This window comes from Centroberyx affinis, unplaced genomic scaffold (assembly GCF_046629955.1).
Source record: "Centroberyx affinis isolate AG114_WGS23_722 - 3 ecotype Tasmania unplaced genomic scaffold, CSIRO-AGI_Caff_v1 ptg000393l_1, whole genome shotgun sequence".
In the NCBI taxonomy this organism is placed as follows: Eukaryota; Metazoa; Chordata; class Actinopteri; order Beryciformes; family Berycidae; genus Centroberyx; species Centroberyx affinis.
Window position 1 is genome coordinate 250,239 of NW_027279061.1, and position 23,660 is coordinate 273,898.

The 23,660-nt window shown below is 42.4% G+C and overlaps 4 protein-coding genes across 5 annotated transcripts in view; 1 reads left to right on the forward strand and 3 right to left on the reverse strand.

Moving 5' to 3' along the window:
- Positions 1–89: 89 nt before the first annotated feature.
- Positions 90–4,967, reverse strand: ing1 (inhibitor of growth family, member 1). Its single transcript, XM_071516170.1, has 4 exons — positions 4,719–4,967; positions 2,699–2,878; positions 2,003–2,151; positions 90–1,060 (listed from the first exon to the last, which is right to left on the reverse strand). The coding sequence occupies exons 2-4, from the start codon at positions 2,835–2,837 to the stop codon at positions 428–430; spliced, it is 921 nt and encodes a 306-aa protein (XP_071372271.1). The 5' UTR covers positions 2,838–2,878; positions 4,719–4,967; the 3' UTR covers positions 90–427.
- A 1,767-nt stretch (positions 4,968–6,734) lies between these two features.
- On the reverse strand, positions 6,735–12,765 carry naxd (NAD(P)HX dehydratase). Its single transcript, XM_071516161.1, has 11 exons — positions 11,592–12,765; positions 11,034–11,465; positions 10,557–10,707; positions 10,363–10,408; positions 10,165–10,253; positions 9,440–9,548; positions 8,714–8,764; positions 8,497–8,601; positions 8,246–8,366; positions 7,516–7,636; positions 6,735–7,366 (listed from the first exon to the last, which is right to left on the reverse strand). The coding sequence occupies exons 1-11, from the start codon at positions 12,103–12,105 to the stop codon at positions 7,216–7,218; spliced, it is 1,890 nt and encodes a 629-aa protein (XP_071372262.1). The 5' UTR covers positions 12,106–12,765; the 3' UTR covers positions 6,735–7,215.
- Positions 12,766–14,054: 1,289 nt separating this feature from the next.
- On the forward strand, positions 14,055–18,980 carry rab20 (RAB20, member RAS oncogene family). Its single transcript, XM_071516189.1, has 2 exons — positions 14,055–14,550; positions 18,372–18,980. The coding sequence occupies exons 1-2, from the start codon at positions 14,361–14,363 to the stop codon at positions 18,971–18,973; spliced, it is 792 nt and encodes a 263-aa protein (XP_071372290.1). The 5' UTR covers positions 14,055–14,360; the 3' UTR covers positions 18,974–18,980.
- An 865-nt stretch (positions 18,981–19,845) lies between these two features.
- col4a2 (collagen, type IV, alpha 2) overlaps positions 19,846–23,660 on the reverse strand; it is a 54,738-nt gene continuing 50,923 nt past the window's right edge. For both annotated transcript variants that reach the window (XM_071516156.1, XM_071516155.1), the window contains 4 exons: positions 23,484–23,600; positions 22,856–23,047; positions 21,540–21,826; positions 19,846–21,244 (listed from right to left, as the gene is read on the reverse strand). In XM_071516156.1, the coding sequence (XP_071372257.1) occupies positions 20,990–21,244; positions 21,540–21,826; positions 22,856–23,047; positions 23,484–23,600 (851 nt within the window). In that variant the 3' untranslated portion in view covers positions 19,846–20,989. The remainder of the gene's footprint in view (positions 21,245–21,539; positions 21,827–22,855; positions 23,048–23,483; positions 23,601–23,660) is intronic.

Sequence of the window (23,660 nt, forward strand, 5' to 3'; positions counted from 1 at the left end):
CCTTTACCTTGGTCAGAATCTTCACTGAGGCAGAACTCTGTATAATGACACCACAATCAGATGAAATTCTTCATTGTTTATGAAGGTTTTATTTGTTAATTCAACATGAACAGTGAGGTGGGTAATGTTGCATGCATGATAAAGCTTCGCCAATTATAACTACTGGGGTGTAAGTGCGGGACAGTTGGTTCAAAACATGCAGGTTGCATTACATTATGTCCATTCTTCACAAATAATCCTGACCAGGAGGGAGCTATCTTGTTGTACAGCTATGTAGCAATTACAAAAATAACTATTTACAAGACATCCCTCATCAATTCTTCATTGTTTTTAAACAGCATTGATAGTAAATGAATACAAAAATTCAACAAACGGACAGAAAATTAACATTTATACATTAATAGTGTTCACTGGCCAGGCAGAGCAGCTACCTGTTGTACGCCCTCTCCTTCTTAGCCCTCTCCAAGGCCTTGTCCATGGTCTTCTCATTCTCACCCCTACACTTGGGGCAGAACCACTTGCCCTTGGGCTTATGATGGAGCCCCACGCAGGAGAAATGGAACCACTCAATGGGACATTCATCATTATCGCAGCCGATCATCTCCCCGTAGGACACCTGCTCACACAGGCAGTAGGTTGGCTCATCTGGATCGATGGGCAGGTCCGGAGGCGACACCTCTCGCTCAGACTTTCCTTTGGACCTCTTCTTCTTCTTAGAGGATGTTTTGGCCCTCTTTTCCCGGGACGCTCCCACTCCCGCATCCTCAGTGTGATCCAGACCGCCATAGCTTTCCCGATTTTCTCCATTTTTCTGCCGTCTTGAGCGTTTCCCTCCAGCCTTGTCTCCACCACCTGAGCTTGGGGTAACCTCATCACGCCTCTTGTCGTGGTGGCCTGTTTTGCCCGGAGTGATGGTGGCCGATGATGACGACATCATGGATCCTGCAGTGGTCGTCATGGAGGTTGCCGTAGGGACGTGGCTCTCTGGGCTTTCCTGAGAGGAATGAAGGAGCTCGGAATGCCATTCTACTTGTCGTGTTCGGTTCTCAACCAACTCCACCTGGAACAAAGCATCATGTTTTTTTTACTTACATTTTCTTTTCTTTACTGTAAAGGTCTGTCATCAGTTACTTGGAGTAGATGTGGTGGTAAATAACTAAACGTGTAGATGTCAGGACCATCTTTTTCCCCACCACAGTGCCAGACATCTCATTACTACATACTGTAACATATTTTTAAATTAGGAAGAAGACTATGGCTGCCACTTTTTTAGTTAATCTGACTTTAAAATCAAGAGTGCAGCCCTGGCAAAGCAGCTTGTTCCACACAGGCAGCATATTTCAACAATATTACTTGGAGGCAAGGGGTCAACCAATGTAACTTGAGTGAAACTGTTGATTCTATGCTGCACTATGGCTTGTACTATGATCTGCCTTGTATGGCAGCAGGCATTCCTGTGTGCACATTCCATTGACAATGGTGATTCATGATAAGTCAATAACATTTAACCAATTTTGAAAATGCATTGCATCACACACACATAATGGATTTCACTGATTTCCCCCCCTCTCAGCCGTAAATATGCTCACACTAGACAATTAGGTGAGAATGGGGTATCACACACTTAATATCAGAGATGATCTTGTTGGGTCCTGACATATCACTGATGTCAAAACCTCCAATCTCACACGAACATGCACAATCCACTGTGACACTAATCGAAAACAACAATGAGATGTACAGCCAGACTCTACTACCACTGCCTACTGTCGGTCTTCCCCTCCAATTGTTGGGGTGGGTAAATATGATGTAAATGGGCTGGGTAATCCTCTATTTTTTGTAGCTATAATAAGCAGATCCATTATTTATCAACTGCTGGACTTCTGAGGCTAAAAGAAATTGCAAACATGCTTGTAGAAGGTCTGTAACCACTTTTGTTCTATGGCTAAATTCAAAAGCTAACACCCCTCTCATCCAAGGTGAAAGATTGTTCTTCACACACCATTTGACCTGCAATCTGGATCTTTTCATCTCCAAGCTCTTGGCTGCGGATCAATGCCCTCTGAATGGATAACTGAAGCTTACGCCGCTGGAGTGAGTCAGATTCCCGGCGATACCGTTCATAGGCATCATCAAGCTCTTTCAGAACATCTGCCAAAGACAAATAAAGAAAAAAAACATGTCCATCAGAAGTAATGCCGAGAATATTGCAAGTAATACAATAAGGTACAAAATAAACTTCTACCCTTACAGTTTAGTACTTGACATAATGGATAATTTCCTTGACTGTTTAGGTGGGTGAAGGATGCTTTCTGAAGCTTTGGTATTTAATATAATTAACAAATTACACTAGGTGGCTAATCATGACACTATTCTGTCAGATTCTATGTCTACCTGGAGTAGACATCTCACTTCTGTCACTTTGACTTTCAAATGCTGTGCTGTCACATAAATCCATAGTTTCACAGTTTATTCATCAATCAACTAATGAGATACCAACCTAGACGGTACAATGCATCATTAAGGCTGGTAACATACTAGAATACGGTTAAAATCCTAACTGATTTTGAAAATGCACTGCATCACACACGACCAGTTTTCACAGATGATTTTTGTCTCCCAGTCACAAATCTGCTCAGAAAGAGATTGAGGTGTGTTAAACATCAGTTTCTACACCCATACTGTCTAGCTTCTTTACCTTGATATTTTGCGTCAATTTCCTTCATGAGGGACACACTCCTTTGCAAATCAAAAGGCAGCGATTCCACCAGATCCAAATATTCTTCAACATAATTTGCGACAACATGGCTCGGGTCGCCATTGGTCGGGTTCAGCATCGTTGATCTGTCTTTATCACAGGAAACTCTACCCTCTGTATCTGTCAACCAAAAAAAACAAACAAATTAAATATAAAGCTCCTTGTTCAAGAATTTGCAAATACAACATTTGAACTCACTAAACACCAATTAATTTATGAGGCTGCGTTGTGCACTACAAATGTACTGGCTCATCACGCTATCAGGGTTAGATGACAGGGCTAGATTTAAGTGACAACAACCGCTACAATATCAAGTGGCAGGGAGTTGGAGGAGAGCAACATCATGATTAACAAACTGTAATTGGTAAGAAGCTTGAGAAAATGCTCTTTGTGCAGCCCATACATTTCTGGCAAAATAAATGGGTTTTAATAGAAAATAACTGCCACAAATCCATGTTTACTGTTGCCACAGATATTCTTCAGAGGAGAGAAGATTCACCCCTCTGTATACTTTCAGTGTTACTGCTGGATTATGAGTTAAGTGTAAATGAGTAAAGAAAAATGACTAGGTGTGAAAGGGGCTACATAGCTAAAATGCCAATTCATGTGAATATGCAGGCATCAGACCCCAATGTTTCTGCGGTTGTGGAATTAACTCATCCCAACATCCCTGAATACCATTGCTTACATGGCCACATACTGACAATTTTCTATTTTTTTTTTTTTAATTATGGATTTACTGTGCCTAGAGCGCCACCTCTGGCCAATCGTTAAGTGGTTTCCCTTCTGCTACACCCCCTTTGCTATTGCTTAATAGCCACACTGCCCTTGCAGTGTTTTAGCAGAGGATTTTTGTACCAAATTAGAGATTTAGCCGACAACCCATACTTCATCCTACTTGTAGCAGTCACCCATGTACCATCCATTTTGTCCCATCTCATGTAATCAACTGGATCTGCATTACTTAATATTTACAAGAAGTCCAGTTTTCATCCAGTTTGAGTGATCTGAAATCACCCTGGAAATATTGCCTGTATTAGCCAAAACGTGGAAGGATGCAACTGATCTGCATTCAGCGCTTGTGAAAATGGCTACGTGTACTCTTCTCTTGAGAAATCTGCAAGGAGATAGTTTGAGACCTGACAAAATTATCCAATAAAGACGACGACAAATAAATGCGTAGCGTTAGTGATATCAAGAAAGATCATTAACGGCTTAAAATTGTGTTTTTATTTAGTAAGGTTAGCAGTCCTGGTTCCCAGCAAGGTCTTCGCCACGATGGAGGTTGACGTCTAAAATCACTACCCAAGAAACAAAGCTAAAAAAAATAAATAGCTAGCCTATATTTTCCGGACAAACGAACTCGTACGTGGATAAGTGATAACCAACATAACGTCAGATTAACCACAAACAAGCTTACATTCAGCCTGAATATTTTAAACTAGCACATTTATCAGTAGCTAGCCAACGTAACTAAGGCTAACGCAAGTTGCTAGGTAACGTTGGGTAACTTTTTCCTATCTTCATCGTCCACTCTGTGGAGTACACACCATGAACTGAGATGTGATTTTTTTTTTACTTGTAGCCGACTTTATTCGTTGGTTGATTAATTAACCGTATATGCTAACGACGTCCACAATGTGACAAACAGTAACGTTAGGTAAACAACGGTTTCATTCAACCACAAAGGACACAATGTCAGGAAACAAGGTACAAAGACAACTACGTTCGCAAAATCTCTGCAAATAACAGTATTAACAACCAGCTTGACATTGTATACCCACTCCTTATCCCTTGATGTTTGTTCTAGTCAACCAAGGTAAGTCAGCTAAGTTAGCTCATGCTAGCTTATACTACCTAGCTAACGTTAGCGTTTAGTCATAACAAGGCTAATACTTGATAACACTAACTAAACTTAGCTAGCTAGTGGCTAAGTTAAGTGCCCTGCAGAAAACGTTACCTTTAAGGATATTCGTAGTTTCTTCTGTATTTAGTAACGTATGTAGTCTGTGATACTGGTTTTGCTCCTAGTCTTGTTGCCAGCGATAGGTCGGTGTATGGACTACTACTGTACTAGCCCAGCAGCGGCTAATGTTAGCTGTTAGCTGAACCAATCTGTTCTGTTGTGCGCATGCACAACTAACAAGCAGCTATGGCAACAGCGGTTGCTGAATACATAAATTCATAACGATGTATATTTGCTTTGTCGTTCAGAATTAATTTCTGACGACATTCTATTTCTTATGAATATGCATATAATCACTCAGTGAAGCTCAACTAACCCCGAAGTTTCCATCGCTTTAGCACCAGCACCCAGCTTGCTCAGGATTCGTTTGACCCGTGGTATGGTGAGTGCTAAGTCAACATTGCCACCCTGTGGCTACAAAGCTATATTACTACTATTTAGACTGGTTTCAAGAATTAATTCACTTTGCTCACACAAAATCAAATTTATTTATTCTTTATTTCAAATTTCAAACAGGTTTATGGTTTACTGAGCACCAATTTATCTTACCATCCAGCGGCCCCGGAATGAGTTTTGAAGTGGGGGGGTGACTTGTTTTTTTTTATCTTGACCCTCCCCGGAGCTACAAATATTTTTCCTTGAGCCTCCCTGAGTGACTGGGGGAAAATGCATGACCCTCCCTCCACCATAAATAACCATATGTTATTATATTCACATCAAAGGTAGGTAGTATTGGAGAAAATAAAAGGAAAGGCTGGCCTTTTCCAACCATAGATGTTGATTGTAAAATTATGAATTGATAAAATAAAATAAGAACTGATGACTTTTTAAATATTATTTTTTAGAATAGACCCTGACGGTTCCCCTCGTGGTGCGCGTGCGTTCACGTTCACTGTGAACGCACGCGCACGGCGTATCCAACGTGCACAATGGGTATGACAGCCGCTGAGAATCTGAAACGCAATGAAAGAGAAACGTGGAATTTGGAGGGGCTGGGTCCTCATGTATAAAAGACTGCGCAGATTTCATACTGAAAATGGCGTACTCACAAAACTTGAAAAGTACGTACGCACAGAAATTTTCAGATGTATAAAACCATGCGCACGCCAGGTCCTGCGCACCTTTCCTTTATACATCCCAATCAACGTGAAATTGAGCGCACATGCATGAGCCTCTCACCCCGCCTCGTCTCCTCCCAGAATTAACTATGCAAATAACTTTAAATACGCCCCTCATGCCCTCATGTCATGTCATCAGTTCAATTGTGCAATTTTACCTTTATTTACAAAAACACTGCATGCGTAAAAGCACATTGGAAATATTTGGAGAGGGGAGCACTGAACACAGGCACATTCACCATCGTTTTTGACAAGAAGGTCACATGAGGGGCGTATTTACAGTCATTTGCATAGTTAATTCTGGGAGGAGACAAGGCGGGGTGAGAGGCTCGTGCATGTGCGCTCAATTTCACGTTGATTGGGATGTATGAAAGAAAGGTGCGCAGGACCTGGCGTGCGCATGGTTTTATACATCTGAAAATTTCTGTGCGTACGTACTTTTCAAGTTTTGTGAGTACGCCAACTTTCAGTATGAAATCTACGCAGTCTTTTATACATGAGGCCCCTCGTGTCTTTCCTGTAGGGACTGTGAAGAATATGAGCCCGGACACGACGCAAACCCATGAGGGTATTGTGGCTGTCCACCAGGAGCACATCTACCATATCATACTGCTGATGCGTCGGGCGTGAGGTCCAATGAGATTAAGGTCGGGGTGGGAGATACCAAGTTTAGTGAGTCCCGTCACCATACAGCGGTAAAACACATATTTTGAAAAGAAAAAACGTATTTAAAATAAATACAAAATACAACCATTTAAAGTTGTATGTCCCTCCCTTGAAGCCAAAATAAAAAACATAAGTCCCTCCCCCAGTGCTTAAAAAATTATTTGACGTGCCTCCCCCGTTTTGCACCCCCCCCCCCCCCCCCTCTCATAAATAACGAACAGTCCCTTACCACTTTATTACCATAAAAGTGGGGGGACAAAAAGTCTCGTTGTCCCCTATTCCGGCGCCAGTGTTACCATCTCAATCGCTGTGAAGAATCGGCCTCAACACGTTTGATCGATCAATACAGTCATGATTTATATCCACAAATGGAAGATGGTGTGCTGTTGGTTCATTTTATGGGGTTAATGTCATACACCTCAAATAACACATCAGCGTGTCCATATAAATATGACCTGAACATTTTTTGCATTGGATTTTGAGTACTATCTTGGAGGGTATAGTCCATACTTCTCCATTAACCTCCATTCAAATTCTGCCTGGTGAGGACACTTTCCACTAGCCCAGCCACAGCCTGCCCAGCAAGTGAAGTTTCTATCCCTGTGCGAAAAATAGTGTTTTATGTTGACAGTGTTTTATGAATGCAAAACTGAGTATGTATATGCTTATAAACAACGTTGTACAATTTGGATTTCAGATGGCAGTTTTTAGCTTTCAAAGAGCTTTTTGAAGGCTGAACCAATCTCCTGGATCATGTCTGAGGTGGTGGTGGATCTGCCGTGTTGGTGGAACGCTTGATTGTTGCACTGTCTGGTAAGAGAACAGGCCCCAAATGCCGCCACCATTGCCGGATTCATACTGAGGGAGGATAAGATTGATAGATTAGGAAACATATAATCACAGATATGCTAATAATGTCTTTAATAGTAAAACGACACACTTTAAGGATACTATGTAATAGTGTATCTGTGTAAACCCAATGTCCAAACAGCCAATCATTTATGTACCTTTTAACCATTCCTGCAGAGGAAGCATAGGCCCAGTGTGCCAGCACACCCAGAGATCCAGAGAGGAGGTCACCTTGTCCACCACATCTTCTTCCGCTGCCCTCAATATTGCATGAGATCACTGAAAACAAGACAACACTACTAGAGATCTGCGTGCGTGCGTGTGTGTGTGTGTGTGTGTGTGTGTGTGTGTGAGAAAGTTCTCAAAAGCAAAAGAACTACAGAGTGTGAAGTAAATATCTGCAGGTAATGTGTAATGTTATTACACAATACCTACATCAGTGGCTCTCAACGTGGGGTCCGGGGACCACCAGGGGTCCTTGAGGGGGTTCCAGGGGGTCCCCAGAAAATCGATGAATTGTTAAATTTCACCATTATTTCATTTAAAAAATGTTAACACAATTGAAGAATGCAGAAAAATGACTATTTCAATTATAGTTTCACTGTTATCTCTCTACCTACAATAAAGATAGACTTGTAATTCTGGACACAATCTTATCTAACAATAAAAATATTCTCATATTTGGGTCCAAGAGACAAAATCACATCAAATGGGGGCAGTGGCCCTAATGTGTACTACATTAGGGGTCCTTGATGTGAAAAAGGTTGAGAATCACTGATCTACATTACCTTGTGTAATGTTATTACACTGATGTAAAAAGTGAATCATGGGCCGACAGAGTTAAATGTGTCTTCTAAAGGTGTGTGCCTGTATTTGCTTGATACTAACCCTTGCTGCCGTCTGTGATGAGATCCTGTTCCCCTTTCAGCACCACAGTGAGGTTGCCCATAGCTACACTGAGCTGCATGGCACTGCGTTGATGATCACAGCTGTCCATAGGCTCATGGTGCTGAGACGGCATTTGTAACACACAGACAGGACGGACACAAATAAACAAACACACAGGATTATTATTGTGTTTGAATGCAGAATGATATGCTGTCGATTGGTGATTGATTGAACTGTGCGGAGAGACCCACCAGTGCCTCATACAGTCGGGTGAACTCCATGAAGTTAGGTGTAAGGATGCCCTTCTGGTACCCTTGAATGACAGATGGTTGCTGTGAAACTAGCCATAATCCGTCCTGTTGAAAACAAACACACCACACAGACGCAATCAGTGAATACAATACGCCTGTCTTTGCAATAAAATCCAATCTGTTCGACAGCCAGGACTTTATCAAGAAAAGTACTCACTGCATCAATAACTATAGGAATATCTCTCGCTTTAGACTTTTCTATCACCTCCTAAAAGACAAAGAAAACATGTTTAATTTAGAGACAATGTAATATTAATTGTGATTCAAAGAAAAATACTTCAGTGATGTTGGTCCTATAAATAGGCACTAAACTGCGAGCCCTTAAAGCTGCACGAGGAAGATTATTATGTAAAAATACACCTGTTTTATCAGCCTTATCAAAGTGGGGCTACAATACAGAAGAGCACCCCCCCCCCCCCAATTGAGACCCTGTAGATTCACTATTTGCCCAAATGAAATTCTGATGTCAGGTATGTACACTTCTCCCCCCAAAGGGAATGATGAATTGAAACTAAAGCATGAAATACAAAGTGTCTCCTGAACAGCAGCACACAAGCGCTTTGTCCAGAGATGGACACACTAATATGAGATCTTTAGCCTCTCTCATCCCTTTGGTATAAAGTGATTTACAGACTGGCTGGGTTGGTAAACATGAGCATGCTGTGCACAATTTACTGACGTCTAGATAATTTCTGGGTAATGAGGTTCAAATTTCTCAGTTGCAATTTGGAGCTGCCAACGTGCAAAGTTGCCTAGTGCAGCTTTAATTCAGCATTGTATTGCATCTGGCAAACAATTGTTGAAAATGTGTATGAATTCAGTTTTCTAAGTATGAACAAGCAGAGGGTTTGGGTGCAGTGGAGTGTTGGTATCTTCCACATGCCTTGGCTGTTTTCAGTAGTGCGTCTTCCCTCCCTAGACCTGGTCCCACCACAAGGCCGTGCAGTCTTGGGAGCCATTTCTCTATCTCTTCCACTGCATTAGCACTGTCCCTTGATACACACACACACACACACACACACACACACACACACACACACACACACACACACACACACACACCAATGTGTTATATAGAGTGTTTACATACACACAGTATTACCGATAATAACTCCTATCCTGGTTAAGCTCTTTTTCAGATAAGCTATTTATATGCATCTTCATGCCTTGCACATTAATAATCCTGGTTTACATAGATAAAAAGACTTATGAATGTTACCATGGCAACTGAGCACACACACACAAGCGCCGTGAAAACCAACAGTAAAAGGGATAAGGTGTATACATGACTCAATATCTCAAATTATTGGTATATCCCATGTATGCTATTTGGATTTCAATCACAATCTGGAAAAGAGCTTGTCTGGGTTATTGTAAATGGGATATGATGTTTGCACACATAAACTGAGAAAAAATACATATAGCCTATATTAATTTATATTTGACTTTCCCGAATAATAGCATAATATTGGTGAGTATATAAAAAGACTCATAGTTGAAGTCAATATATACCATTCCTCTATCAAAGATCAGATTGCCAACAATCAAGATAAATAAATCACAGAACGGTACTCTATTATTCAATGTTCCAAGTGGTACGATACTTACAGAACAGGATGAACTATGAGCTCAGGACTGTATGATTTGATTACAGTTGCAGCATCTCTAGTGCAGAATACATGAGACAGGTCAGCGCCCTAGAGAGAGCAAACAGGCAGCATCACTGTATGACCACTGGACACAAATCAAAAAGATCATGTCAGAATGAGAAATGAGAAATGAGAAATCAGCAAGCTTTTTGTTTACCACTTTCAATGCAGAGATGGCAGCAAAGTATGGAGCTCCTGTGTACCTTTACATGATATTCAGAGAAAGGATGGAAAGAATTATGAGCAGTGTTCCATGGAGAAACAAAAGCACATCAGAATTCAAATCGCTGTTTACTAAATAATACTGTTTATATAGTAAACCAAACCAGAAGGTGGTTTTGCACAGCGTACTCTTGGCATCCTCCAATGATGCCAATCCGTCCATCTTGTCCCTTGTGCTTTTTGGATGTCAGGGGAGGGATTGTGCTCTTTACCAGTGAAAGGATATCATCACCCATGCCTCTGTGTGACGTGGAGCCAAAGCTGTAGCAGCGTTCAAACACTGGGGAAATAAACATGGTGGGAGTTAAAAAGTGTGGAAAGCCAGTTTAGCCTGAGTCAGTATCTGTCTGTTTTAGCAGGTCTCTCTCACGCACAATACTATTGGAGTTGCTCAACAAAAACACCAGATGTACAACTAGCATAAGAGTCAACCATCTCATCCTGATAAGGACAAATTAACAAACCATCTAATTCACATACAATTAGGTGTAACAAAGTGACGGCTCTATCATGGAGCCTTGTCATTATTGCGGACACATCTTCCATTTCCTCTTTCTCGTCACACATTCCACCTTGAGGCTCCATATGTGACACCGAAGCTAATACCTAATGCCTGGGGATCTGTGTTCAACGGTTGACTTTGTTGGGTGAAACAGTCTGCCTGGGGCGAAGGCCGTCTGAGATGACCGGACGAGCCGCGTGTGCATGTGGGGGAGGCGCTGGAGTAGACGGGGGCGCGTGCAGGCGGCGCCGTCCTGGAGCCGAGGCTGGAGGAGGAGATGCTGGAGAACATCTGACCCAGCATCTGGAGCATGTGCAGCTCCCTGGCGTGTTCAGTCTCTCTCCGGCGGTCCTCCGCCTGCAAGCGCTGCTCCTCCATCCGGTAGAAGCTCTCCTCTGCCTGGGAGCTCTGCTCCAGGAACTGCTCCATCAGCTTCTCCATGGGGAAGTTAGCACGCCGCTTCCTTGGCCGTTTAGGTCTGCTGGATGACAAATTACTGGCCAGCTGGCTGCTATTGTTTGGTCTTACTGAAGCACCTGAAGTGGAGGGAAGTGAAACATTATGAGATCCATCCGTTAGCAAATACATTCAAATAATCATAGTATTAGATGGTAAAAAAAAAAAAATGAATTAGTGTATGTGTGCAAGGAGGGTGCACTTACTATTGTTGCCCACTGTCACTTTCACAGGAATAGGAATGGGAACTGTTGGATATTCCAACTTCACTTCAGTCTCTGCGGGAATAGGCCATTCCCCCATGCTCTCCGAGCATGCATCCTGAGCATCTTCTCCATCCTCCTCCACGCCATCCACCATCTCGTCTCCCCCCGCCCCGCTGTCAATCAACTCCTGGGGGTCAAGAGCGGGCCGGTTGCTCAAAATTCTCTCCATGGTGTCGTAAAACTTACATATCTTGTGATACTGCCCGTTGTTCCGTAGATTGCCTTCCTTCGCCAGCAAATACTGTCTCTTGAGGCTTTTAATCCTAACCCTGCATTGTTCCGGTGTCCTTTCAAACCCCATCACCCCCAGCCTCCGCGCCACATCGCGGTAGACGAAGCTGTTTCGGAAATTTCCATCCAGCGCCGTCTGGATATCCTGCTCACCCCAGATGTTCAGTAAGGTCCTCGTCTCCACGTCCGACCACAAAAAGCCTCGTGTTGTATTGGCATGCATAGCTGATCCCAACACGCTTGCTTACGGAGTAACCTCCGAGACAAGGAGTTGAATGGAGATGTTAACACTGCGGATTATGATGGACGTCTGGGCTGGATCTTTGCTCTTCGCTGCATCAAAGCCGCGGGGCGCCGTTAACCCAAACAACGTCAACAACAACAGCTGGTCGTTTGGGTAGCTTAGTACGACTTGGAAGGCTAATACCTTCAGTTTTAAACTCTGGGATCATTACAATAGCTTGTATAGAGCAACTCTTTGTATATTAACCTAAACCTAAACCCGTGTCTAGTATATTTATCCTCTACGTCGTTGACAAAATGCGTAGCTTACTACGTTTCTGGGATACACTGACTGGGGATCGGCTTCCCCGCCCCTTTCACAACCTCAACCTTCATTAAGGAAATTACAAAACTGACCTCTGATCAGTCCTCTGAGGGTAACTTCACCTTTCTCCGCCTGCTAACACCGCCCATGCTAGGTGTCTGCGGGGTCCTAGAGACCCTAACTTGTTATTTTCTCCAACCAACCTGGCAAGTCTTCGAGGTTGAGCACCATTGATTTGGGAAGACACTGACACACCGAGGGTTAATCAGTTGGTATCTACAACGAAGTCTAGACGCAGACGCAGATTGGCATGAAAATGACTTTGATAATTCTGCTTTCACTTTACCTTTCTCGTTCAGACAGGCCAATGTTACGACAATCGACAGCGCAACTGTGATAAAGCAAAAGGCGACCATCTGAGTCTGTTGCAGCATTCTGTCATTCACTCTCTAATTCTCAGTGTTTCACTGAAACTGTAGCCACCGACATAACCAACTTTCCCCGAGAACAAGCCTTCTTACCTAATCTGGAATTGCGTGTCAACGCTGAGAACAGCACAAACATATTATTGTTCATGAGGCACGCTGATCGGTACAGGACCGGAAGAAAGCTTATGTTGCCTTTAAAAGCTCCTCGTACGCTCCTACATCCGAGTACATGCGCGAGTTATTTTGGTTGGAATAATAACAAAATGGACTCTTTTTTTTTTTTTTTTGGATGGTTGTTGTTTTGTTTTAGAAATCAAGTGTCACGGGACGGTTCTGCTTTGTGCTTCAGCAGCAGGATAAAGAGAAAATGTGCATCAGACATGTAATAGATGTTTTATTTAAGGTATTAGCGGCCCAGCTATCTGCACACCTTCAAAAAAAACTTCACTACAGGTGCAAAGGGAGATAAACAAAACAAGAAACTCCATGTATTGACTGCATTGCAATACACTGTTTAATACCTGAGCTTTCGGTCGCAGGTCACCCATTATCATTGTTAATTAATATATTAGCCAAACGTGTGAGTGTGATAATTACGTTAAACACAAAGTGAAAATAGAAATATAAAACATATAATAATATGCATACATTTTAGCATCAGGTGTTGACACGGCTCCCATATGCTCACAGAGTCCTGAGCGTCCCACCTTAGCGACACGGTTGTCGCTGAATATTCCCACCTTCCGTGTCATATTACCTCTTTGTTGGGTCGTTCATGCGCGCTCATACTGGAAGTACGATTTTTACGACGGCACTTCAAGGCAACATGAGTTGATACAATACTGGAATTCAATTGGTTGGAGATCTTAAAGGTATAGTGGCCTGCTAAGGTCCAGAAGCAGCACCCTCTGGGATAAAGGTTAAATTAGACTTTTCACTCAACACAATAGACTAAAACATACTGGTTTGTGTAAACGAGCTATCAGCTTTATCTTGATAATCACATGGCGCAAATGCAATTACTGTTCGACCTCTTTGGCTTGTTCAAAATTATTTCGCCCGCAGTTTGAGAAACACACACAAAAAAAGATATATTTCATTACCGTGATCGCAAGTTAAATTTTTTCGATTCAGAAAGAGTAAGAACGAGAGAGCCTGTGTGTCAAGCGCGTGTGAAACGTGCCATCCGCCTGCCGGGGCGGACCCATGTCACAAATCAGGCGTCCCTTTTCTACCTACAGCTTTGGCTTCACGTACTTCCTGTTTCATCTCACTTACTTTTTGAAGTTCGTTAACAGATCTGACCGAGAACGGGCTAATACTCCCATGGCTAACGTTGGCTAGTCACGTTGTCAACATCTAATTTCTCACTTATGGGATGGCGGATCCCAGAAACTTGGTGTTTTTTTCTGACGGGAATTCGCTAACAAACTTAAGTTAAATCGACCAGCTAGACTGTTTCCTTTCGACACTGTAAATAAAAAGCGGACACGACTGAGCATCATGCCCGAGGTGTCGAAGATGAAGAAGCCGGACGTCAAGGTTGTAATCCTGGGAGACATGAACGTGGGGAAAACCTCCTTGCTCCACAGGTACACGGAGAGGAAGTTCAAAGACACCATCAGCACCGTCGGAGGGGCGTTTTTCCTCAAACAGTGGGGACCCTACAATATCTCAATATGGGACACCGCAGGTAATACTCCTTTCATGTGATTTATCATACTTTTCGACAGTGTGTTTCAAACTTAGTCACGTCCCTTCCCCCTGACCTGGTTCATTAACTTTGTTTACCTGATAACGCGTGATCCCTCCACCTGAGGCAACCATTGGCATGTGACTGTTTATCTCAGCCATGCTCTGTGTATAGAGGCAGCCTAGTCTCATGAGAACCATCTACATTTTTGAAACTCTTCCAGTTGCCTCTAAATAATAGGTCACATATAAAACTGATAGTGCCAGTCGTCAATTCTGATTGGCTGAGACACATTCGAAGCCGTTGTAACATAACCGATAAACACACACCTGTGACCCCATTATTGATAACATACTAGTGCGCTAGCCAATAACCAACTCAAAAACAATCACCACTCCTACAGGTACTTAGGGTGTCGCTTAGCAACCACTTAAGCTATTGTTCAAGTGCTATATTGCTTGGCGGAGAAATAGGCTACCTTTTAATTATTTGATTGTCATTGATTAAAATTAAAAGCTTCAGCTTATTGAACATTTACGTTCTTTATTTTTTTAATACAACTTACTGCCGTTTTTTTTAAGCAACGAGCAACTCTACTCCGTGCCCCGTGTTGCCGTACAACGCAGATGTTATAAAATCAGTGTGAAACATTGGCTCGTGGCTTATTGCTTCATATTGGACTGATTTGACCTCAGCGAAACCGTTGTCGCTACCCTACTTTTGCAATAGCACGCACAAATACTAGTTCTAGCCTGTTTTATGGCTCTTAAGGATTCAATACCAACTACCTGAGATAGGGACTTAAAGAAACTGTACATAGCAACAGATCTAGATCAAGAACTACCAATCAGAAAGTGTGACTTTGAGCTCAAAATGCTCACAACACAGCCTGCTTCTTAGGAAGTATGTCCAAAGAAACCTCATATCTTGTTGACAGAAGATATGCAACAGTAGGTCATATAGGCTATCTTGAAAGTCTCCCATTGACACAATTACATGCAAGCAGACTAGTCTGTACTGCACTGAACCACTTAAGTACAGATGATGATAATATAGAGTATGAAAGGGTCAGCAGTGATGAAGTGTAGGGCAGAGCGATCAAGTACATCGAGTGAGTTGAGCCCTATGGTAGATCTTCAATCTACAACTGAGAGTTCTTGTTCATTCATGTTCTGTGGTGCCTGGCAAGTTACACCTCAGCAAGTCTGTAATAGATAGTATTGTTCATTTGTTTTACAGGGAACCAGTGCCTTGATGCACCTTTTGACCTTGATTGTTCCCCAGACCTGACTCAATGGTTGGCAATCCCAGGATTTCAGAACTGTATTACGAAAGTCTTTTTTTTTACTGTCTATTGCATACAAGTTCACAACTTAAGCCTACCTAGTTTCTATCTCTAGTAGAGCTAACTCTAAGGTTCATAGCGGCCTGACAGTTTTTTGTTTTTTGTTGTTGTTTTTTTTTTAACTACCCTGGCTATTCAGGAGTAATGATCAGGTGTTTGTCCCAGTTACTATTGGTGAATAATCTCTAAACTGCCACATTTTTTCCAACATTGTAGAAACATTAACTATATTAGGCCTCCTCAGGCAAATACATGTCTAGCAAAAATGAGCTAGTTCATGTTGGTGTACTACAAAGATAAGGAATGACCAAGTCACCCATACACCACTTCCTGTCTGTGTTCCAGATCCCCATGACCTCTCACAAGATGCTGTTGCGTTCTTTTATTTTAGTCACTGTGCTAGAGAAACGCTGGATCAGCGCTGACTCATTTCAACGGGAGTGTTGCAGACCTATCAGCACAGATGATAAAACTACGGGAGGGTGGCCATTAAGAGTCCTAAAATCTGTTATATTTTCTCCTGAACACTTTCAAAACAGGTTGTGGTGCTCACTTTCCCACGGATACTGCTGTCTCGGAGTTTTGTTGTTGACTTATTTTCAAAACTCCAGGCGTTTCAGCTGCCTGCTGTGTTCCTCTTATCAGTCACATGACAGCGCCATGATAGGATGACCGTAGCAGAGAGAATCATGACTCCACATGCTTTAACCCCTCTTTCGCTTTCCCACACTTACATGCTACAGTACTTTCCAGAAAGACGATTAATGTATCTGCAAGCGAGGGCTGAGTCTGGGTTTTTTCATTATTGGTCACAACACTTCAACTAATTCCAAAATTCCACTTCCACTTCCACTGTTAGATATCATTGTTTGTGATGTTCAATGCATTCCAGGAGTTATTTTGTGATGAAGAGTTGTAATTTACCTTTTTGTTGTATCCACTTTCCCTCAACCCTACCTCATCTACTTTTACTTCAGTAAGTGATTCCCTACGTTTCCCAGAATGCCTTTTGAAAACCCCCAGAGAACAGACATGAATTTGCTGCATGTAACTGGAGTAATGTTAGCTTGATATTGTGTATTGTGTATTCGGTGGATATTTGTTTTTTCCCCAACTTCTATAACTTGTGAAGCGAAACAGTAAAAGCACATTAATGAATATATTTGTTATTACTGGAAGAGGGAAAACCATTTACAACCACTTTTTCAATATTTGAGAAAATAATTTACTTATGCGACCTAGTTCATATGGGAAATGAGCTATTGAAATTTGAATGTTTTTATACATAAGAAAAATGTTTTCTTAAATATTGAAACCAGTGGTTGTAAATTTTCCGCCAGTAATCACAAATAGATTCATCAGTGTGGTTTTACTTGTGTGCTTTACAAGTGGAGAGAGCAGTAGCAATAGCTGTTGACTCAGTTGCCAGTTGAGAAAAAGTGAGAGTTGTGCCACTTTTACAAAACGCAACTTGTCTTGTGGCTGCATTGCATTCTGGTCTATTGAGGCTACTGTCAGTGGAGAAACTGGTCTCTCTGCCTCTTCTACAATGGATTTCTCCCTGTCTGATTGTTAAACATTGGTGCAAAACGGTGAGCCTAAAAAGAAGCCTTTAGTCTTTTATTCTGAGGAACTGACGCCAAAACCAGACATTTACTGTTAATGTTTTAGATAATTGAAAAATCTTCTGCCATTATACTCAGTTGTAGCTGCGCTGGAAATATCTCATGATGTGATGTCACGTTGCCTATGTTCAGCCAGTTATCCATGAATATAAGAAAAATAAACCACTAAACAACAAAACAGACCCAGGAATGCAAGGTACATCAGCAGTGCCTGTTTTTTCACAATGTTCAAGTGTTTTAGGGTTGATTTTTCCTTTAAACAGATCAGTCATGTAATGGTTACAACATTGCAGTCCCCTATGTTTTACCACCAGTGTCGGCAAAGAACTGTTTTTCCTCTTTTTACTGTACAAGACTATTTCAGACCATGAATCCAAAAAGTTTCCTCTACGTATCTCAGACAAGTGGCACATTTCACTTGGGCTAAGGTCAAAGAAATACTGCATTTCTTACATTTGCTGCTGCCGCTGATATAATAAACAAGGGGAACAAAGAACTCTTGCATACCCTATATTAATAAATTGGCTACCAGACTGACAAATTATTCACACACTGTGCACCGTCAAGAGTTGTGCATATTTCAACAACAAAGGTTGTCTCTGTTTTCCAACCGCTGACTGACTCACAACGTTTCTGTCTCTGTCTCTCTTTTGCAGCATTTTCTCCTCCCTTTTTCTTCTGTTCTTTGGCTGTTGTAAGATTGTGTTGCCCATTGTTTGAGCTGAATGGATTTGAGTAGCTGTGTGTTCATTTGGCTCTTTTAAATTGTGTGTTGGATACATTTATGGGGTTTGAATGGGTGATTGTCTCAGAGCACCTCAGTCATTGTTGATGTCCACCCGTCTCCCCAGGCCGTGAGCAGTTCCATGGGTTGGGCTCCATGTACTGCCGAGGTGCGGCAGCCGTCATCCTCACTTATGACGTCACCAATTGGCAGAGCCTCGCCGAACTGGAGGAGCGCTTCCTGTCCCTGACCGATACCGCCAACCATGACTGCATTTACGCCATAGTGGGCAACAAGGCCGATCTCACAGACCCTAAGGCCCAGCTGGCTCAGGACTCAGATGGAGTGTCTGAGGATCGAACTGAGTGTGAGGAGGACAGGACGGGGCCGCAGGTACCGTCCGCCTGCCCCACACCCCCGGCCTCCCCCGCCTCCCTCTCCGGCGTGACGGTTCACAAACAGGTCTGCCACGAGGATGCAGTGGCTCTGTACGGGAGAATACTGCGCTACAAGGGCCTGGAGGAAAAGAGCAGCCTGCCCGCAGAGAAGATGTGCTTCGAGACAAGTGCCAAGACGGGCTTTAATGTGGACAGTCTGTTTGAGACGCTATTCGACCTGGTGCTGCCTTCCATCCTGAGGAAGAGGAATGAGAACCAGGGGTCCCCTACAGTGGACCTGGAGGACTGCAGGGGCGGCAACAGCAAGCGGACCAAAACTGCCTGCTGCTAGTGTCTGCCGGGGGGAGGGGAGGGGGGGGGGCTGCCACTGACAGAGAGGGACTGTTTTTGCAAGTTCTGCAAGTTGGTCTGATCTGCAAGTTGGTCCGAGCACCGAAGAGATACTGAGATGGTGCTGCTTGGTTGCCTTGCTTAAATCCGTTAGCATTAATTGCCTGATAACACACACACACACACACACACACACACACACACACACACACGTACACACAGTTGATGCTGTTAGACAAAGTGAAAAAGCAACTCTTTATTTCATAGATATTTTAAGGATTGCTGTGTGTGAGGAAGGGAAGCAGTTCAGTGTTGGGTTATTTGTTTCTACACTTTGAAACCGTGCATCCAAAGGACTGAAACCACACTTGGCTGCCAAAGATGCGTCTACGTGCAAACAGACTAATATTATATTCAAATGATGCACACCAGAAGTCAGTCACTGCTATTTGTTAATGTTTTGGAATGAAAATGTCACAGATCTCATTGTTTAACAGCACTAATTGTTACTTGGGTGGCACATTGCACTGTGTATAGTAGTCCTATTTTAAGGATTGTTTTCAAATTCATAGAAATCGCACACTTTTTATTTTTGCTCTTATGTTCTGTTATCAGCATTGATATTGATCTTAACATTCCATTTGCACATGATCTGAACTGTTCAATAAGTGTAAATACATTGAATTTCACATTGGAAATATACCTGTTAAATTTTTAAAGATACTATGATAATAAAGATTTTTATTTTGAAATCATGTAAAGCAGTTTGTGTGGCATGACTGATTAGGCTAAGAGAACATAGAAGTAGAGTAAATGAAACAGTCACATGTATAACAAACAACATTTAATGTATTTTTCAATTACAATGCAATGATATTGTCGCTTTGTGGAAATGAATATGATTACATTTAAACAAATGGTCTGAATTTACTTTACCTAATTAGACAGTTGAATCTCTAAAAGAATGTGTTTAGACGGAGTTGCAGATTTGTCCTCCTGAATTATGTGAAAGAAAAGCTCCAAACCAGGATCGCTGACCAAAGCAAAGATTTGCCACAATCAAATCTTTGGATCAGACCTTTGATCCGAGCTGTTTACATTCTGTACTGTTGGCAGCTTAGGGCGGTTAAATTATTAGTAGAAATTTGTAAAGGAAAACCGACCGTGTGAAATGGGTAGGATTCAACAAAAAATACACATATATTTAAAGCTCTGAGGGGAAAAAATCAAGTTCATTCAGCTGATATAAATACAGGGAAAAGAGTCAGTGCATTGTGTGTGATCCAATGGTATATGTAAGAGTAAAGAGCTACAAGATATACACAATTCAGAGATAGGCGATAAATGTGTTAAACATATTAACAACTTGGAAATGAGACTGTCATTCTGTAAAAAAAAAATGTTAGGTTTTGTAAGAACATTGGAAGGAAAGTAGAATAATACTTTCAACTTAGTGTAAAACACTTTGTTTAAGGCCTCAAACCAGACATCATGTACGGTTGGTTGAGAAGCAGTGTTAGTGGCATTGCTGGGCTGCAAACCCTGAACAAGAACGAAAACATATTTAGAAAAGTACTAAAGCAGTGCATACACATGGGCATCTTTGGTTCAGCTGTATGGTGTATGTGTACGGTCTCTGGTCTGTTAACACAATGTATCATAGTAGCTGAGGTAATAAGTTAAAGAGTAAGCACCATTCCACATTAAACATATAAAAATACACTTTTCTATAATGCTGTTGACGTCCTGATGGGGCTTCTATTCTACCTCTTATTAACAGTGGGGCTTTTCACTCACAGCTTGAGGCATCACACAGTCCTTCCGTCTCTAAGCCTGAGCTTTGTGGTCTGAGGAAAAAAAGTTTCCCATTTACACTGATCTAAGGTCAGCATTTCAGATTCCCCTCTGTTTCACAGGTTTAATACACGTACAGAGAAGGACGACACTAGATCAGTGTCATTGGAACAACTTCTCCCTGAAACTGAAAACACAGAGTCAAAGGTGAGCTGGGAAGTGTTCACAGGTTCTTCATGCAGACCTGGCAGCGGCTGATGCGTGACAGGAGCTGGCCTGCTTTGAGGGTCTCTGATGCTGGCTCGCTCTGGAACGACTGATCTATGGAGGTTAGCCAGAAGCTGTGCTTGTTAGCAAAGTAGTGGCAAGTGCCTTTGGCCCCGTTACACTCAATAAATGGGGTTGTACGGAAGTCTTCCAGGCAGGAGCCGGGCGATGACAGGGACTGACCTCCCCCTTCATCTCCTGCTGCCGTGTGCTGTGGGGACAGACAGGAGGGTGAGGAAGAAAGAAATGAGGTAGGTGTGAGCAACAAGTAGCAATATTCTTTTTGCAATGGGGTATATGGGAAAAGCCTTAATTTTGAGAACTACTAGCACTAACAATGGCACTGATGTGAGATAGAGGCTACCGATGGTCCCATTTGTTCAAGGTAATTATATCACAATTAATTTGACCATGATTTATTGATGTTTAAAAGTGCTACACCTTTGTTTGAGGAGACACCTCGGGTCATAATGACTTCCTTGGTCCAACAGGAAGACCAAACTCACCATGAGGAAGGAGTAGCCAATCCACAGGCTGCGCCAGCCCGCAGGACACTGCGGGATGGTGATGTCCTGGCTGTGGACCGCTATGGCAACAGACGGAGCCTCACACACTGAGCACCGGCTGATGTACGGTTTGATCTCTCCCTCTTCTACAGGCATCATTGGAAGAGGTGCAGTTGTTGACAGCCAGTAAGACTTATCGTTTCTGCTGGCATAGTAGCATATATCTCCAGGGTTGCAGTACAGGAAGGGCATGGTGTTGAAGCGTGGGAGGCAGGAACCAGCCAATCCTGAAAAAGGCCAGTCAGCCGATCAAATTATACTTTGCAATACACACATGTATTGTACAATAAGGCACAAGTGGGACTTAAACAAGCTGATTATTTGCTCTGTTGTTAGAATCGCATGCATTAGTTAAAGATGGTCAAATTTATGGCATGTAACCTTCAAATAAAATGATCTCTTTAGCTCTATTGCCTATGCATAGTTGATTCATTTACAGACAAAATCAGATTACATTCATCATTGATTCATTGCTTAAAAACCAAAGTTAAAAGTGAGGTAGAATTAGCATGCACAATTAGACTGAGAGGATGGAATGAGGTAATGATGTATTGATGTTATCACAGAGGAGGATACTGCTTGCTATGCCACAGTAGACAATGCGATGACTTTGATAGGAATGGGAAATTATAACTGCTAGTTTCAGTAGCTGCTAGTCTGCCCTCCTCTGTTAGTGTTTCAAGTAATCTTCGTCTTCTCCTCTCCTCACTTTCCTATTCTTTCAGTCCTAAATGCCAATGCAGCTCTACATAAGCTGTAGTTATTATTGTATTATATTATTTGAACCCAGTTAGAAGCAGACAACAAATCAGTCTTTGGCTGTTACACTTGTCTTTTCAATGCAACTTCTATCATCCTATCATGCCAGGATGGATAGATTGGCAGGTCTCAATGCTCCCAGATCAGATTTTGCCCATACTATGATCCAATGAGCCTGACCTAGGGATGTGGTCTGGCTCATCAGATCACAATGTGAGAAAAATCAGACCTGAGAACTTTCACACACTTGCCCAGTTAATGTGTTCTGGCATGATCGGATAATAAAAGTCGCATTGAAAAGACAAGCATAACCGTGTCCAGACAATAGACTGAGAACAACAATTATAAAGTAGAAACAAACTAAATAGATAATAAATAGAATAGAAAATGATATTTGTACCCTATAGAATTTTGAGAAGGTAGTTACTAAGCACACTAACCTAGAACAATTATCGTTTCAACATAGTTTTTGGAACTGACTGTCCACTCTGACTTACCGAGATCCTGGTTGTGGGCCTTTTCCTGGCCCTCAAAGTACAGCAGACTGTACCCATCCCACAGTTTGGACATGCCCACAGGGCACATGGGCTTCTGCTCTGACTGGCTGTGTTTCACCAGCAGGTAACCCACACTGACGCTGCGGCCAGGCATACCAGGTAACCCAGAGATACCAGGGTTACCACGGTGACCTATGGAGGGGATGATTTGAGTTCAGGTTTGTCTCTCACAAAATAAACAAATAAATCCTCATATGCAGTATATGTATACAGTATATACTGTATTTGTATCATAATGCCTAAGGTATACTTATGTAAATACAAACCTGAAAATACATATATGTAGCCGAATTCTTTCATAATTGCCCTCAAGCCCTGGCAACCCTCCACTAAGCTAATTACATCATAATGCGAAAAGAGCCTGATGGAGTTTCTAGACTCCAGCTCTCTGTGGATAACTTTCAGTTCTCAATCCTTAGTGGTTTATTCACTAAAGCAACTCTCACTAAAATTATGATCAAACCCCCCTTGGTGTCTGGCTCCCTGCCCAAGCCTCCACCTCCCCCTAAATCCTTTAATCCAGGCTTAGTTACCCTAATCCTAAATTGCCCCATAGTGTCAGACGCACCTTCCATGCCTTGCAGACCGGGGTGGCCCATTTTTCCAACGTTTCCACGGAATCCAGGGGTACCTGGTGTACCACCAATCCCGGGCATGCCCTTCTGTCCCCTGGGTCCCATGAAGCCTATACAGTAAGGGGGTTTCATTATGTTACTGTATAGGACAATTCATTGAGAGATGTTTA